The sequence below is a fragment of the Sapajus apella genome, unplaced genomic scaffold (assembly GCF_009761245.1).
Source record: "Sapajus apella isolate SASKATOON/1434 unplaced genomic scaffold, GSC_monkey_1.0 scaffold299, whole genome shotgun sequence".
In the NCBI taxonomy this organism is placed as follows: Eukaryota; Metazoa; Chordata; class Mammalia; order Primates; family Cebidae; genus Sapajus; species Sapajus apella.
In genome coordinates, this window is record NW_022437239.1 from 91,143 (window position 1) to 109,461 (window position 18,319).

General features: G+C 49.0%; 1 protein-coding gene across 1 annotated transcript; it reads left to right on the top strand.

Moving 5' to 3' along the window:
* Nucleotides 1–15,803: 15,803 nt before the first annotated feature.
* LOC116545602 (uncharacterized protein C15orf39-like) lies at nucleotides 15,804–16,461 on the top strand. Its single transcript, XM_032272136.1, has 2 exons — nucleotides 15,804–15,976; nucleotides 16,094–16,461. Exons 1-2 carry the CDS (start codon nucleotides 15,964–15,966, stop codon nucleotides 16,459–16,461), a joined length of 381 nt encoding a protein of 126 aa, XP_032128027.1. The 5' UTR covers nucleotides 15,804–15,963.
* The last annotated feature ends 1,858 nt before the right edge of the window (nucleotides 16,462–18,319 follow it).

An 18,319-nucleotide genomic window follows, 5' to 3' on the forward strand; every position in this document is an offset into this window, starting at 1 on the left:
TCAGAAGGAGCTGTGCTTGCTTTAAGCTCTGCTGTCACCATTTTGACATTCTGAATAGTTTTTGGGCCAGGGACCCTGCGTTTTTGTTGTGGGTCCTGCCTGGGAGTGTAGGAGATACTGGCAGATGGGACCAGAGGTCAGATTTGTGGAGCCAGAGAGGACAGAGACCTGGGCCTTCTTACCCTTTTAGTCTACAGGTGAGGAAGTAAAGGTCTCGAGGGAGGAGAGACCTAAGGGGTCCACACAACTGGTTAGAGGTGAGATCAGGGTTCTGTATTTCTACACCAAACTCCTCAAGGTAAAGCAGCTCCTCGGAATATTGTAGAGGGAAAGGTCCAGTGGCCACCCTCTGAAGAGGCAGCACAGAGCTATGGGGACAGCCCGGGCTGTCATCAAATGTTCTAAAACCTGATTCCCAGCTGTGGGATGTTGGAGAAGATTCCCAGCATTCCTGTGTTCTCATTGGAAAACCAGGGATAACACCAAGGGCTGTTGTGAGGACTCCCTAGAGCAGAAAAAGCCAACCATGCCCTGTAAGTAAGTGTTTAGTAAGTGTTAGCCCCCTTGCTCAGTCCCTGACCCTGGGGATGAGCCGCAGCATCCACAGCCAGGGGTACTGGACCCAGAGCACTGGGGGGACTTTTGGGCTCTCTGTCTGGGTGGTTGCCCCCTCCATGGGCTCACCTGTTCCTGTGCTGCAAGGTCCACTTGTCTGTCCATGCTCCCTACCTCACATCCAACAATTAGCACAATAGGTCGGGAGCCCTGGAGGCTCCTTCCCAAAGTGGCCTTAACCCTTCATTGCTGGATATTGGGGACTCCTCAAGAATGGGGCTGGAGGACTGATGCCATGGAGGAACAGAAGAAGCTTCCATTTACTGAGGTGTACTAAAAGCAGTCCCATTTCATGGCTCAGCTGCATTCTCAGCACTGGACATAGTGGTGGCACATGGCAGTGCTCACAAAGGTTTCATGAGTGACTCAATGAATGAAAGGAGAATAACACCAGGTGCAGTGGCTCATGTCTATAATCCCAGCACTTTGGGAGGCCAAGGCTGGTGGATCACCTGAGGTCAGAAATTCAAGACCAGCCTGGCCACATGGTGAAACCTCATCTCTACTAAAAATACAAAAATTAGCCAGGTGTAGTGGCACATGTCTGCAACCCCAGCTATTTGGGTGCCTGAGGCAGGAGAATTAATTAAACCTGGGAGGTGGAGCTGAGATTGTGCCACTGCACTCCAGCCTGGGTGACAGAGTGAAACTCTGTCTCATCTATCTCAAAAAAAAAAAAAAAAGAAAAGAAAAGAAGAAAGAAAGAAGGAAGGAAGAAAAGAAAAATGAAGAAAGGAAAGAAGGAAGGGAAGGGAGGAAGGAAGAAGGAAGGAAGGGAGGAAGAAGGAAGGAAGGAAAGGAAGTGAGAGGGAAGGGAGGAAGGGGGGAAGGGAGGAAGGGAAGAAAGAAAAGAAGAAGGGAGGAAGAAAAGGAAGGGAAGGAAGGAAGGAAGGAAGGGAGGAAGGAAGGGAGGGAGGGAAGGAAGGAAAGGAAGGAAGGAAGGGAAGGAAGGAGGGGAAGGAAAGAAAGGAAGGAAGGAAAGAAAAGAAGGAAGAGGAATGGGAACAATGCCTGGAAGGAGGGAGAACTTATCAAAAATGTCAGCAGACAGGGAGGGTCTCCAGGGACTACAGGAATGTCATCCACTCCAGCAATCAGCGTCTTTTACAGCCTTCTTTCCTGCAGCCTGGTTTTCCCAAGTCCTTTGTGGAATGTGATCACCCAGTTGGCTGGAACCAGCTCCTGACAGACCCCAGCAACTTAGAGATGAGCCTCAGTGAACTTCCCTGATGACCATGCTAAAGTATTCACCCTTGGAGGAGCTGTAGCTCTATGACTATAACATGGACAGCTTGCTCTGCCTGGTCCACTAGGAACCCTTTGCTCTCTGCATCACCCGATAAAACCCTCCTGTCACTTCCCTTAGGGAGACACTGCTTTGGAGAATACACCCAGTGTGCTCCTTACTTGTGACAAGAAATAAAACTCCTATTTATCAAAACCTGTGTTCCTGTGGGGAGTCATTTGTTACTCGCCAGGCAAATGAACCCCCGTGTTTGTGGGTAAAACCTTCAGGCTCTGTTTCTGTTAGGGTCTGTTTTTGAAATGCTGAGCAGAAATTTCCCTGAGACCTGTGCAGAGAGGACAGTGTAGCTGAAGGATCATAAACCAGAAATCTTTGGCCCCGCACTGTGGGTGCTTTCTAAACTTCAGGGACATTGCGACAGCCTTTGGTGCTTAGGAAAGAACCACCTTATCACTTCTTCCCTGTTTGCCCTTGCAACTGGGGTGTTTCAGCTCCAAGCTCACATGGTTTCTTTCCACTGGGTGGTTGCTGCAGAATGCGGCCAAAAGCAGGCAGTAGAGAACAATGGTTTTCAAACTTCAGTGTAAGTCAATTACCAGGAGGGCTGCTGAAACCCAGATGGCTGGGGCCCATCCCCAGAGCCTCTGATGCTGTGGGTTAGGGTGGGGCCCAGTAATTTTCTTCTATTAAGTTCCCACATGATGCTGAGGCTACTGGAGACTGGCGCTCTGCTGTAAAGTCCCTCCCTAACTCAAGAGTTATTGTAAAAATTAGATGCGATAATATGTGTTAAGCATGTGCCAAAGTCACTGGCATATAGTAAGTGCCTCTGATACAGTAATGTGACTCATAATAAGATATAATAATGTTTTTGGTTTTTTAAATTAAAATTTAAAATAAAAATTTTAAAATTTTAAAATTAAAAATTTAATTTAATTTAATTTTAAATTAAAAATTTAAAATTAAAAATTTAAAAATTTTTAATTTTTAATTTTTTAGAGATGGGGTTTCTCCATGTTGGTCAGACTGGTCTTGAACTCCCGACCTCAGGTGATCTGCCCACCTCAGCCTCCCAAAGTGCTGGGATTACAGGCATGAGCCACCGTGCCCAGCTATGTTTTTGTTTTGTTTTGAGACAGGGTCTTGTTCAGTTGCCTAGGCTGGAATGCAAGTGGTGTGATGGTGGTTCACTGCAGCCTCCACCTTTTGGGCTGAAGCGATCCTCCCACCTGAGCCTCCTGAGTAGCTGGGACTACAGGCATGAGCCAGCTATTTTTTTTTTTTAATTATTTTTAGTAGCAATGAGGTCTGGATATGTTGCCCAGGCTGGTCTCAAACTCCTGAACTCAAATGATTTTTCTACCTTGGCCTCCCAAAGTGAGGTGTGAGCCACACACTTGGCCAAGATGTATGTTTGGCCTTCATTTCTATTTCCTGGTATACAACTGTTAAACCCTTGGAGTCTCTAAAGCAATGTGTCATGTTGTGTGCTGATGAATTACCTGTTGGCTGGCCAAGAGGATAGGGGCTGTCACTCCCACTACTAGTTTTCAGAGAGGGCAGAGGGGCTAAAGGTTGAGTTGGTCACCAATGGCCAATGATTGCATCTATTATGCCTGTGAAAGGAATCCTCCATAAAAACCCAAAAGGACTTGGTTCAGTTGTTTCTGGAGAGCAGAATACATGGAGGTTCCTAGAGGGTGGTGTGTCCAGAGACAGCATGGAAGCTCTGCAACTCTTCTCATGTGCTTCGCCCCACACATCTTTTCCATAGGATGCTCATCTTCGTCCCCTGTGTCAACCTATGAAACGTGATTTAAAGAATTTACTTGAGCTGGGTGTGGTGGTTTATGCCTGTAATCTCAGCACTTTGGGAGGCCAAGGTGGGAGGATCACTTGAGCCTAGGAGTTCGAGATCAGCCTGGGCAACATAGAGATCCTCTCTCAACAAAAAATACAAAAATTAGCCAGGCTTGGTGGTACACACTTGTAGCCCCAGCTACTTGGGAAGCTGAGATGGGAAGTTCACTTGAGCTTAGGAGGTTGAGGCTGCAGTGAGCTGTGATTGCACCACTGCACTCCAGCCTGGGTGACAGAGTGAAACCCTGTCTCAAAAATTAAAAAAAAATAAGAACATAGTTTACATGAGTGAAAATAAGGACAGCTGCCCCTAAAACTCAGACCTAAGTAATCCTGCATAGGAGCTTCATGTGGCCTTTGTTGTAGGTAGGTTTTGAAAGGAAACAAAAGTGAAACAGGGAGTGGCTGATACAAAGTTTTGTCAGAAATTCTCTCTGGTTTGCAGAAATGACATTGATTAACGATTGGATATACACTTTTACAATACAGGGTGTGGTTATATGGTGGGTGAAGCATCAGTGGGTTAATCCATAGCTGCTTGTGACAGTGGAAGCAGTTTCAACAGATGCAACATAGCTCAAATTGGGGAAGAAGTTGTGATCACAGTCTCATTTCATTGCCTCCTCTCTAGGCCTAATAATTTGAAAGGGCTCCCATTCCTCAATTAAGAGTTATTTTCTGCACTGGGTGTGGTGGATCATGCTTGTAATCATAGCACTTTGGGAGGTCAAGGCAAGTGGATCACTTGAGATCATAAGTTCAAGACTAGCCTGGCCAACCTGGTGAAGCCCCATCTCTACTAAAAATACAAAATATTAGTCAGGTGTGGTGGCAGGTGCCTATAATCCCAGCTACTTGGGAGGCTGAAGCAGCAGAATCACTTGAACCTGGGAGGTGGAGATTGCAGTGAGCCGAGATGGTACACCTGCACTCTGGCCTGGGCAACAAGAGCAAAACTTCATCTCAAAAAAAAAAAAAAAAAAAAAAAGTGTTGTTTTCTTTCCTCATTGTAACATTCTTTAAAATAAACTGGTAAACGTGTGTTTCTGTGAGTTCTGTGAGTTCTGTGAGCTGCTCCAGCAAAGTAATTGACTCCAAGGAGGAAGTCGTGGGAACTCTGAGAGCATCCCGTTGGTTAGAAACACAAGACCTCTTCTGTGCTTGCCATTGGCATCTGAAGCAGGGACAGTCTTGTGGGACTGAGTTGTCACCTCATGCTGCCTCCAGGTAGACAGTACCAGAACTGAGTTAAATTATAGGACACACAGATGGTGTCTGCTGCAGAACAGGTTGGTTGGCAGGAAAAAAATCTCCACACATTTTGGTGACCAGAGGTCACAAAAGTGTTTCATGTGGACCACTGAGTAAGGGGCTAGGAAAAGCGCTTTTGGTTTTGTTGTTGTTTTTGTTTTCTGTATCTGCTCAGAGTGCTCAATAAATATTAGCAATTATTATCTAGAAAATGAGTGTTTTCTAACCCTGGTAGAGTAGGTATATGGCACATGTGCAAACCTTCATCAACTGTCCCAGGCAGATATTACTAATTAACCAGAGCTTCCTTGACAAGTTCTGGATGTGGCTTCAGAATCCTTCTCAACACAGTACTCCAGGCAGCCACTACCAATCCATGAATTGGACTTGACATTCAGGCTGAAGCCTGTTTGTCCTCCCTTCTGGTGCTAGTGATCAGATGTAAGCTGAGCCACATGGTCTCTTCCGCATCTGAGCAGACACCAATTAACCTGGGGCGGGGTGGGGGGTAGCTGGTAGGCAGACAGTGCACAGGAAGAAGGAACGAGTGCCTGGTCAGCCCCAGGGATCACAAGACTGCCCAGGAAGGACTCTCCTGAGAACCACGATGCTCTTTGCCAAGCACCATGAAATGACAAAACATTAATTCCCTTATGTGAAACAGAAAGGAAGAATAGTAGAAAATCTAGTTTTCGGACATAAATATATAAATGAGCCCCAAATGGAAAAACAGGCTGTGAAACTAACAATCAACATTTTTTTCTCAGTTTTCATCAATATTTATTTTCTCATTATTAAAAAAAATCTGTTGCTACTAAGGAAAATTGATGGGAAAACCACTTGAAATTGAGACCATTCTACACATTAACTTGGAAAAGCCATGTTTCGTGGTGGAAGGAACATGGACTGTTGGGCTCAGGGTGACCAATTGCCCAGGTTTGCCCAGGATGAAGGGGTTTCCCAGTCAAAAGATCTTCAGTGCTAACACCAAGTCAGTTACATCCTCGCGGTGTGCTTGATGTGCCCATTTGCTGACACACTAAATGAGCACAGAGCTGGGTAGATAGTCGACTCTTATGAAGGGTTCACTGTTAGTAATTGGGACGATGATCCCAGGGTCTGGCTTCTGTGAAGCGAGGGGAGCATCAGTGCTCTCTGTAGCTAAGGAGAGATGGTTTACTTCAGGAATTCTTGGTCCTCAGGGAGTTGGGGAGCCAGCCCAGGGCATTAGAAAACTCAAGCCCTGTGACTTTCCTGAAGAGCAACAGGAATTTAAGGAAAGCTCAGCTCCTGATGGCAGGAGAGGCTAGATCCAGATACGGAGATTCAGGCCTGAGGACCAGGCTGCAGATAGGGCCATTGATTATTTCTAGGTGTATGTCCTTATTTGCCTGAATTCTATTTCACATTTAATTGTTAACATTTCTGTACAAAAGCAAAGATAAACTCCTACGTGACCACTGTCCACCTCAATGATAAACTCATGGCAAACCTTGCTTTAGGTATGTGCCACCATCCATGCCCCGACTCCTTACTCAATGTTTCTAAGCAAATATATCATTTGCATCTGTAAATATTTTTGTATGTATTGCTAAGATATAAATATGACTTACTTTAAAATGTAAACAAATAAAATTATCCTATCCCCCAATAAATAGTAATTCCTTAATATCATCAAATGTCTCATCAGTATTCAAACTTTCTAATTGTCTCATCACTTTTTTAGAGTTCCTTTGGCTGGCAGTGGCTCACGTCTGTAATCCCAGCACTTTGGGAGGTCGAGGTGGGCAGATAATTTGAGGTCAGGAGTTCAAGACCCATCTCTACCAAAAATACAAAATGTACCCAGGTGTGGTGGCGCATGTCTGTAGCCCCAGCTACTCAGGAGTCTGAGGCAAGAGAAGCACTTGAACCTGGGAAGCAGAGGTAGCAGTAAGCTGAAGTTGCATCATTGTACTCCAGCCTGGGTGACAGAATGAGACGCCGTCTCAAAAGAAAAATAAATTACTTGTTTTAGTCTGGATCCAACAAGGTTCCATGCACTGCGATGTGGATTTGTCTCTCAGAAGCTCTCAGTCTCTCTTTACTTCCCTGTAGCATGTATTTTATTTGGACAAACCTGGATTGTTTGTTGTGCCATGTAGATTTTGCTGATTGCATCCCCATGGAGTAGTTTGACATGTTCTTCCCCTGCATTTCCTCAAAGCTGATAGTTAGATCTGGGGTTTCACCATGTTGGTCAGGCTGGTTTCAAACTCCTGACCTTAAGTGATCCAGCCACTCTGGCCTCTCAAAGTGCTGGGATTACAGGCGTGAGCCACTACAGCCAGTTGAAATCTAATTTCAATCCCTGTGACTCTGAGCTGGCCTTTACTTGCTTTGACCAGTAATGTTCAGAAGGGATGCTCTGTGATCCTCACAGCCGAGGCAAAAGGTGATACAGCTTCTGCCTTGTTCCTGGGTATAGTTGCCTCTGTGAGATTGAGCTACCGTGTAAGAAGATAACCAATCCGGAGGCCACCATGCTGGAAGAAACCAAGCCACATGAAGAGTAAGCAAGCTGATTGCTTTAGCAAAATACTCCATACTGATAGTGAATGTGCACTTCTTTCTTTTGTGAATGCAAATTATTTTTGCAATAGTCTCACACTGAGTGCCAAAAACTATTGTTTTGGTTGAATGCATTCTCTTTATCCTTAACTACCTGGTCCTAGGAATTTGTTAAATGCTCCTCATTTCTGTTACAATATAGTCTGCAGTGACCTTGATCATCTTGACATTCTATAGAATATCATCCATTATATTAATGACAGAATAATAATTAGACTTGGTTTTCAAGAAGGAGCAAGTATGCTGCTTTGAAATACTTCATGCTGAAGGATGAGAGCTAAGTCCTACAAAGTTTTGGAAGCCTGCCATGTTAGGGAATATTTTAGAGGCCCAAAGATCTAGGAGTACATTAACACATCCTAGCCAAAGGAATTTTTTGCATTTCCTACCACTAAGAGAGAGGTAGAGCACGCACAGCACTTGGTGAGCTGCTTTGAATTCTTGAGGCAAAATAAAAAATAAAAAAATACTACCCTTGAGAATAATGCTCTGATCCATTGTATCAGAAGACTATTGACTTTGAGGAGGTTGAAGGAAGTATCTGAATATCCTTTTAAGACTTAACAGGGGCTGGCGCGGTGGCTTATGGTTACAATCCTAGCACTTTGGGAGGCTGAAGTAGATGGATCACCTAAGGTCAGGAGTTTGAGACCAGCCTGCCCAACATGGTGAAACCACATCTCTACTAAAAATATAAAATTAGCCAGGTGTGGTGGTGCATGCCTGTAATCCCAGCTTCTCGGGAGGCTGAGGCAGGAGAATCACATGAACCCGGTAGGCAAAGGTTGCATGGAGCCGAGGTTGCATTATTGCACTCCAGCCTGGGCAACAAGAATGAAGCTCCATCTCAAAAAAAAAAAAAAAAAAGGCTTAGCAAGGCGTAAGCTTTGGAATGACACCTTGCATGGCTGGGTCATTGTCCTTGAGGATGCAGTATGTTTGTTCAACCAATGATCATTATGTGAAATCCCTGTGCTGTTTCCCCAGCATCTGGAATACACAGAATGGTGATTAAAGGATGCAAGTAAGATTGACTTAAACACACTCCCTTTGAGCCATTAGTGGCAATTATGTTTTTAATTCTCATAACTTCAGGCTCTTCCTGATTAACAGCCTTGGTCTCAGGGTGTGTGTAGAGAGGGAGACAGTATGTGTTCCACTGCGTCAGTACTGTGTCACCTGAGGATGTGGGCATCTCCATGCTGTCAGATCAGGGGCAAAAATGGGAATTATTACACTGACAGGGATAACTGACTTGATGAAGAGTTGGAGTTGCTACAACATAATGGGCCCAAAAAGAAGATGTCTGGAACTTGGGGGATTCACTTGGGCACCCCTTAGTGTTTCTGTGCCTGGTGATAATAGCAGAGAAGCAATTGAGGCACCCATGGCCTGACAAGGGCAAGGTAATTAGGGCTCCACCTCTCAGAGATGAAGGTCTGGCCATTCACTGAGCAAGCAATGATGGCTAGTGGAAGTGCTGGCCAAGGATGGAGAAATCAAGAAGAGACAGTAGAGGAGAGGGGTCGTGAGTACAGATGACGGCCTTGAGACCAGCTGCAGCAGTGAAGATGGTGGCGTGTTCCACATATTCTATTTTCAGTCATTTTTGGAGATTGCAGCCAGCTACAACCCCGAAATGTCAGTAAGAGAGCAAACACAGGGTGGGCATGAGAGGATCTGCTGAGAGCAAGGAGTGAACATGGTAGTCACTATTACTGATACCCTGCCCACGGCCCACCTGTTAGTTCCCCTGCAGCTTGCAAACACGCCCATACACACTGACATCTTCCTACCATGAGTGCGTAACTTTGATTCTCTGCTGAGGCTCTTCTGAGCCCTCAGTGAGAGTAGCCTGGAAGTGCTGAGGGCATAGTGCCTCCAAGGTCAACCTTTAATCAGTGAGGCTCAAGAGTCAGAATATGAGTGCTCCCACCTTCCCATCCCTCAGTGAATTCCTTCTGGGACATACTCTATGTGGTTTCTCAGAGGTTCCCCAGCGGACGTGAGCCCCACTCATTTTCTATTTTCTATTAGGAAAATAGAACCTACTGATTAAGGCAGCCACTTTTTACTTTTCCCCTTTCTTTCTCTCCCTTTCCTCACTCTATCCCATGAAGTTCCTGGGGTCTCCAAATAAACCATCTGTAATCAAATCTTTATCTCAGTCTGCATTTTGGGGAACCCAAAGAAAGATGTAAGTTTTTATCATGTTTGCCTATCTACATTTATTTCTTATTTGCTACAAATATTATTAGTAATTTTCTTGACAAAAGTAATATGCTATCAGTTGATAGGCCTAAAAAATATATATTTATAGTGACACCTGCAGTAAAATTGTGAAACCAATTTTAAAAATTTATTTTCACTAGTTTATGAAAAATGAAGAAATTGAATTTTGAAAAACTGCAGCAATACATCCGAACACCATATAAAGAGGAATATTTTCATAACTGTAGAAACGGCTGGCAGGGCTGTCAGCTATCCAGGGATTATTTTGAAATCACAGTCACTGGTCAACTACTATGACCAATGAAATCGACATTTTCATGATGTAGACAAAAAAATACATCATAAGTCAAATTTTTTTTTTTTTTTGAGAAAGGGTATTGCTCTTGCCCAGGCTAGAGTGCAGTGGCATGATCTCAATTCACTGCAAACTCTGCCTCCTGGGTTATAGCAATTCTTCTGCCTCAGCCTCCTGAGTAGCTGGAATTACAGGCATCTGCCACTGTGCCTTGCTGATTTTTGTTTTTTGTTTTTTGTTTTGTTGTTTTTTTTTTTTTTTTTTTTTTTTTTGAGATGGAGTCTTGCTCTGTCGCCAGGCTGGAGTGCAGTGGTGCAGTCTCAGCTCACTGCAACCTCCACCTCCTGGGTTCAAGCGATTCTTCCGCCTCAGCCTCCCAAGTAGCTGGGACCACAGGCACATGCCACCATGTCGAGCTAATTTTTGTATTTTTAGTAGAGACGGGGTTTTACCATGTTTGCCAAGCTGGTCTTGAACTCCTCACCTTGTGATCTACCCGCCTTGGCCTCCCAAAGTTCTAGGACTATAGGTGTGAACCATGGTGCCTGGCCAATAAGTCAAATTTAATGGGTATATGTTTTTCCTTTAAAAGTTGTTTAAGTATCTAGGTTACTCAGCCCTTTATTTTTCATTTTATAGCAGATTTTTAACATACATAAATACACATACACATTTGCATTCAGGCTTACATGCACACATCTTTTTGTATTTTAAATATTTTCAAAGTGTAGCTCTATACACTCATGCATTCTTTTTTTTTTTTTTTTGACAGAGTTTTGCTGTGTCATTCAGGCTGGAGTGCAATGGCATGATCCCGGCTCACTGCAACCTCCACCTTCAGATTCAAGCAATTCTCCTGCCTCAGCCTCCAGAGTAGCTGGGATTACAGGTATGTGCCACCACCCCCAGCTAATTTTGTATTTTTAGTAGAGACGGGGTTTCTCCATGTTGCTCATGCTGTTCTCAAACTCCCAAACTCAGGTGATCCGCCCACCTCGGCCTCCCAAAGTATCAGGATAACAGGCATGATCCACTGTGTCAGGCCCAGTAAAAACTTTTATTTTTATATTTTTAGCTGGGTGTGGAGGCATGTGTCTAAGTCCCAGCTACTTGGGAGGATCATTTGAGCCCAGGAGGTTGAGGCTGCTATAAGCCATGATCACATCACTGCACTCCAGCCTGGGTGACAAAACGAAACCCTGTCTCAAAAACAAATAATAAAAATAAAAAACATTTTATTTTTAAAAAGGATTAAAAGGGTTCTTAATTTCGTCATTCACATAATTTCTAATCCTTGGTACTACCAGTCCCTTCCGGAGTAAGCTGAGGACCCAGTGATCCCTGCTAGGGAAGGCCTTACCTCTTTATAGAGAGGAGTCCATCTGGTACACTTGGGCTGCTGGTAACTCTTTGGTAGGGTTCGATAGCTGGAGCCCAATCGTTTACAAGAGGCGTAATCTATCTCCATGGCAATGCCCTCTGTGGCTCGCTCCTTTGGAAAAGTTTCCAGATGTACAGACTCCTTATATCCCAGAAAGTTTTTAAACCAATTAAACAACTCAGGGAATTTCCTAAAGAATCAAACCAAAAAGCGACAAGCAATCAGAGGCATGGGGTTTCAGATCAGAAACCTACTACCAGGGACAAATTCTTTCCTGCCTAAGAAGCACTGCTTCTGAACATCTGATTTCCCCTTTTTCTAATAAAATACGCTCGGATCAGTTAAAGTGGTGATGAAAGAGTTGTACTGAAACGAGGCAAAATAACAAGCCATTCTTTCAATCAAAAATATTGCTTTAATGTTCACATAATTCTTAGGTTGTCAAATACAGAAAAGATTCCAGAACTCTGGGAGAGAAAAGGCTGAGCGTGGTGGCTCAGGCTTGTAATCCCAGCACCTTGGGAGGCCGAGGCAGGCGGAGCACCTGAGGTCACAAGTTTGAGACCAGCCTAACCAACATGGAGAAACCCCGCCTCTATTAAAAATAGAAAATTAGCTGGGCAGGGTGGTGCATGCCTGTAATCCCAGCTACTCAACAGGCAGAGGCAGGAGAATTGCTTGAACCCAGGAGGTGGAGGTGGCAGTGAACCGAGATCGCACCATTGCACTCCAGCCCCGGCAACAAGAGCGACTGTCCATCTTAAAAAAAAAAAAAGACTCCAGAACTCTGGGAGAGATTTGTCTCAATAAACATCCAGCACTGGTCAGAAGATCAGGGTCCACCAGTCTTGGACATTAGTCAATAAACACTTACTGCCCTCACTATCTTCTCACCTCTAGAGTTGGACTAGAAGACTTCTCGGGACTCTTTTGACACTAACATTTGAGTCAACTGACCTATCTCCAGTAAATTAACTGTCTGTCACCTACTCTCACAAATCAAATACTACCAGGCCTCCATAACACGCATCAAAAGTAAGCCCCTCACTTCACTTACCCCAGGAAAGGAGAGACTAGTTGCACAAGAGGCTGAGTTGGGAAGGTTGCTTCCAGCCGTTCCCACACCACTGCATACCAGCCTGGGTAACAGAGTGAGTGCTAATGTAAAAGAAAGAAGAAGGAAGGAAGGAAGGAAATAATAAAGGGCTGGGCACAGTGGCTCACACCTGTAACCCAGCAGTTTGGGAGGCTGAAGTGGGCAGATCACTTGAGTAAAGGAGTTCGAGACCCAACAGGAATATGGCAAAACCACATCTCTATGAAAAATATAAAAATTTAGCCAGGCGTGGTGATGTGCACCTGTGGTCTAAGGTATTCAAGAGGCTGAGGTAGGAGGATCATTTCTGCCCAGGAAGGTTAGGCTGCAGCGAGCTGTGGTCAAGCGGCTGCACTCCAGCCTGGGTAACAGAACGAGACCTTACCTCAAAAGGAAAGGAAGAAAAAAGGGCTGGGCACGATGGCTCAGGCTTACAGGCCAAGGTGGGAGGCTCGTTCGTGCCCGGGAGTTTCAGGCTGCAGCCAGGCGTGACCATGACATTGCACTCCAGCCTGGGTAACGGAGCAAATTCAAAAAAAAGAGACGGCGGGGCACAACGGCTCAGGGCTGTAGTCCAGCACTTGGAAAGGCCGAGTCTCGACTCACCCTCCGGCCTCAGCTCAGGCTGACGGGACCGCCCTGAGGCAGAGGCTGCCCGGACCCCGCGGCCAGGCCGCCCCTGCTCCGGGACCTCTCGCCGGTCTGCGGGCGTCGGTGTGGGGCCGGCCGGGTGCGCGGGCTTTCCTGCGTGCACACGTGTGCGGGGCCCGAGCGAAAGGAGAGCGTGGCCCTGGGATGGCGGGTGTGCAGATGTGGGCTATGCACGGACGTGCAGGCACGGGTTTGCATGCGTGGCGGCGGCCTGTGCGTCAGCCTGCTGGATGCACGTGCGTCTCAGCGCCCCGGGAGGGGCTTGGGGACACCCGGAAGCCCGCCAGGTCGGGTGCCGCCGCTGCAGCCTCAAAGCCAAGTCGGCTGTGGGCCCAGGCACCAGAGTCATGCTCAGGGCGGGTAGGGGAAAGGGGATAGAAACGATCCGTTCACCTTCCCCTCCACTGGAGACTTGGGGCTGCACGAGGTTGGGCTGTAGCATCTGGAGAGCCCCGAGCCTCAGGTAGGGAAGGTGGGAGGTGGAAGAACACTCGCAGAGGCCTGATCCAGCCCTCCCGGAGCATCCAGATGCCGGCCACAATTGGGCAGAATCCAGCTCTTCCTGGCGTTTCCCATCGGCATCCCGAGATCCCTGGAAGGTGAAAGCAGGAAGGGAGACACAGAGCTGTTCCTTTCCCACTGCCTAAAACAGGGGTGGTGCTGCGGTGGTGGGCTCTTCTCCGAGACCCTGGCCTGGGTACTGAGTGAGGTTGGAGCATGGCAGGGAGGATCAACAGAGCTGCTTCTCCAGGATGACCTGAGCCTGCTCCCTGGGCACTTGCCCTGTCTGAGAGGCTGGTTGCCTCAGTACGGGTCAGGGAAGGAGGCACCTACATTTTGGCAACTGTTTTGAGTGGAGGAGCAGCCTCCCTTGAGGGAGTGTATCCTGGGCTCTCCACCTCCTACTGGCAGGAGAAAGGCCACTCCCACACCCCTAGGAGTTCTCTGTGGGCTCCATGGAGCCCCCACCCCTCCCACAGAGACTCCCAAGGGTCCCAGGTGGCCTCTTGTCTACTGGCTGGGTCCCAGGTGGGGGCCTCAAGAAGTCTCCAGGGCAAAGGGTATTACATGGGCTGAGGCCCAGGAGAGAGGGACTCCTGGGGTTGGGGGTGGGGACCCAACAGTCCCCAAGGAGCATGTGGGGAGGCAAGACCAAAGTCAGCACTTAATGAATCCAGAGTGTTCCAAGGGTGGGAGTGGGGAGGGTCCACACCCCAAAACCCTACAGTTCCTTCTCACCGCATTGCTGTGGAGTGAGAAGGGGGCTTGCACCCCTGGATAGCAGGTTTCTTTCGTAGGACACTGCCATTGGTACTGTCACCTGTGTCCTAATGGCCTCTCCATGTCTTCTGTAGGCTGGCCTGAGGTGTGGGGTTCTGTCCAGAAGCTGAACCAGCTTTGAGTCTGCCTTGGTGGGCGTGGGCACTGGCCCCCACACTAGCCTTGCCTTTCCTAGCCCCAGAATGTACTGGTCTAGCTCAGCCTGTGGCTGTCATTGGCTCCAGCCAGAAGTAATGAGAGGGCTGGTCCTTTCTTGCTGCTCACTGAAACTTGTGGCACTTTGCCCTAATCGTAGCAAGACTGAGCTGGCTGATCCTTTCTAAGTCACTGAGTTTCCAGGAGCAGGATGCTGGCTGGCAGAGGTAGAGGCAGGTCAGTGTAGCCCCAGCAGACAGGCTTCAGATGACTCCCTCATGGGTCACTGGGCCTCTGTTGCCCCAGGACAGTCCCCATCCTTCCTTGGTCTTGCTTTAGAGCTTTGTCTTTCTTCAGCACAGTTTTTCCATCAATACAATGGGAGTAGTGGCCAAGTAGCACTCTGTGGCCCCTGGGCCACACCCCCTGGACTTTCTTTTCTCTTTCCTTCCTTTCTTTCTTTCTTTTTTTTTTTTTTTAGAGATGGAGGCTCACTCTGTTGCCAGGCTGGAAGTGCAGTAGCACAATCTTGGCTCACTGCAACCCCTGCCTCCTGAGTTCAAGCAATTCTGCCACAGTCTCCTGCATAGCTGAGATTACAGGCTTAAAAAATTGGAGCAGATGACTTATTGGGATGCAAAGGAAATCCAGGCTCAGGTGTTCCGTTACTGAGTGAGGGTCGGGCATCACTCAGGGCTGGGCTGCCCAGCTCAGTCCTCTCCCCATACAGTTGGGCTGTCTGGGGCCCAGAGAGGGTCGGATCTATTTCTTCTGAGCTGCCTGGTGGGCAGTGGAGTCTGGGCTCCACACAGTCCCCGCCTGCTCTGAGTGGAGCTTGCAAGAGCCAGGGGCCTGGGAAGGAAGTGACTGGGACCAGGTTTCCTGCCTCTGGCTGAATCGTGTTGCCCCTGTTCTCACTCCCTCCCCTCATCCTTGGAGGCCACCTTTCTGTGTGTTTCCCTAGACCGTGATTCCAGCCTACCTTTCTTCCAGGTTCCTGCGCTCCCCAGCGTGGCTTTTAGGGCAGTCCCTGCCTGGGCCTGGGCTGGGGCTTGGGTTCTGGCTCTGGGGCTGGCATAAAGATGATGGCTATCTTATGTATGGCAGGGCCCTTTGTTCTCATGCCTCAGTTTTCCCATCTGGACAATGGGTATTGGGCCAGGCTGATGATTCCTAACCTGCTGAGCCCCTTTCCTCTCATCCTTGTACCCAAACAGCCTCTCCTGAGCAGTGCCCGCATCAGATAGAGCTCTGGGGTCACCTGTGGATAAGCCCATCTTTTTGGCTTGGAAGGTCTGGCCAGTAGGCACATGTGGGGAAGAGGTGTGATGCCAGTCTGATGTGGGGCAGAGCAGAAGCACTGTTTGGGGGGCTCTGGAGGCCAGGAGATGGGACCTGAGGGTATGGGGTCTGCAGCCTGACTGTGTGTTCGTTTTGCAGGTGACTTTGAAACTGAGGCTGGAGCTGTGTCCACCTCAGAGCCCACTCTGGCCAGATATGAGCCAGAGAGACTTGCCCTGGCTCAGAATTCACTGGTCCCCAAGGTCAGGAAGACAGGGAGGAAGCCACCAAGCCCTGGCCTGGAGAAAGCAGAGGCAGCTGCTGGGGAAGAGTCCTGTGGTGCCTCCACTACCCCTACTGCCAGTGCCAGCCCGCCTGGCCCCACGCTGAAGGCCCACTTCCGCAGTCTGCTGGAGACCACCTGGTTCAGTGGGCTGGTCCTGCCCACCTGGGGCCGCAAGGCCTCAAGATCAGACTGGCCCTCACCCCGCCCAGAGCTGCTGGACTGCCAGAGCCCTCACCGGTAGCGCTGGTTGCTGGTGCCATGTGTACAGTGGTCACTCTCCAGCCTTCCTTCTGCCTTCCCAGCTGCCCAGGCCAGGAGTGGATGCTGGGGCCATGGCTGCTCTCCTGGAGGGAGTCCAGCTCTGACCCTGGGCCCCACCCAGGGTGGGCTGAGAGCCTCTGAGCTTTTCATGTGAGGGTGTTTATTGGATAGGACTCTTTCCCATTCTTCCCTAGAGAACACACACATGGGCTCTGGAGCCCGACAGGCCTGGGCTTGAATCCCCGCTCGTGTTCTTGCTGTGTGACCTAGGCAATACACGTCACCTCTGCTGAGCCCTCATTCCCCACATGGAAAATGGGACAACGCCACCTACCTCACAGGGTTGTCATGGGGATGCTCCCTGACACATACTCTGTCACGGGTTGGTCTCTGCTTCCTCCCTGGGACAGGGCAGAGAATCGGAGCCAGAGAACCTTCCTATAGAAAGTCTTCACGTGTCCTAGGACCTGGCTGTCACAGAGTGGTACCTTATGCAGCAGGTGTGACTCACACCTTCAGGAGTCACCCTCAGCACCTGGGGTCAGGTTGGCCCCAGCCCTCCAGCCTGGAGCTCCCTGAGGGAGCCTGCAATGCCCACTCCCGATCCCCAGTGTTGGTGTGGGGATGCAGCCTGGAGCAGGCGTCCTTGTTCTGGGCCCGCCACTGCCACCCCAGGAGGCTACAGGCCTGTCCTGAATTGACGTCAGTGCTTCCCTGAACTACCTCCCCTGCCCCAGGCATTCTCCCAGGAAACTTGCATTTCCTAGAAGCGAAGCAGCTGCCGGGACTCAGGGACTGGTGCAGGCAGGCTGAATGACAGGTCGGGCCCAGAAGGCCTCTGAAGATCTGGATGAGGACCCTGCTGCTCCCCAAGCTGGATCCCATCAGCCAGGCCCGCTGGCAGCCACCTGCCTTCAGGGGGCTGAGTTGAGCCAGAGGCTGGCAAGCTCTGGGACTTGTTTAAGGGATGCTAATGAGCCTCTGGGTCCTGGAGGCAGCCATTAAAACACCCAGCTTGTGTTTGGAAGTGGGGCCTGGCTGTGTGTGGGGTGGTGGCTTTCATGTCCATCACTGTGTGCCTACCCCTTGCTCTCAGGCTGCTCCCCCTGCTCCCGGTCCAGAAGGTGCTGAGCAGCTCCTGCTCCAGAGAGCAGCCAGCTCTGGCTCTGTGGGGCCCTCTCCCATGCATACTTGCTCCGGGAAAGCCCTTCCTCCTGGGACCCCATGGGTCCTGGTGGTGGTGGGTCGGTGGCTTACTGCCTGGTGAGAAATGCTGGTCACCAGACCCCAGCACGTACCCCTCTCCCAGGGCCTAGCATGCCCTTCATGGTGTGTGTGGAACTGTCCCAACCTTCCCATTGCTGGTGACCATGCAGCCCACTGACCTTAGCTTGGGCGGGTGGGGGGTGGTTTCCTGGGCCCACCCTTTAGAGATCCTGCCCCAGCTGGGCTCGATTTCCTCAAGGCGTGTTCTCAGGGCAGCTAAGGTGGCTTCCTGGGCCGGTCTTCCCCCTCCACCTGGGCCTGGGGCCAGCCTACTGGGGCGAGTTAGCCCTGCGTAGCATCCTGGTGGTGGGGCCCAGCCATGCCATCCCTCCTGTAGCAGCCTGGCCTGACACTAGGCTGGGATTTGGAGTGGCAGCTGCCATTGTCCCTTTACCCTGTTCATACTGGCCCAGGAAGACTTCTAGGCTGTGGAGGGGACAGGTAAGCACAACACATTGGCCACTGCAGTGACAACCTGGGGGGAGGGTCCTTGGGACCCAGAAGAGGTTCCTAAATTGGACCTTAAAGACAAGTAGGAAGTCACATGCAAAGTGGGGTCTGGGTGGACAGAA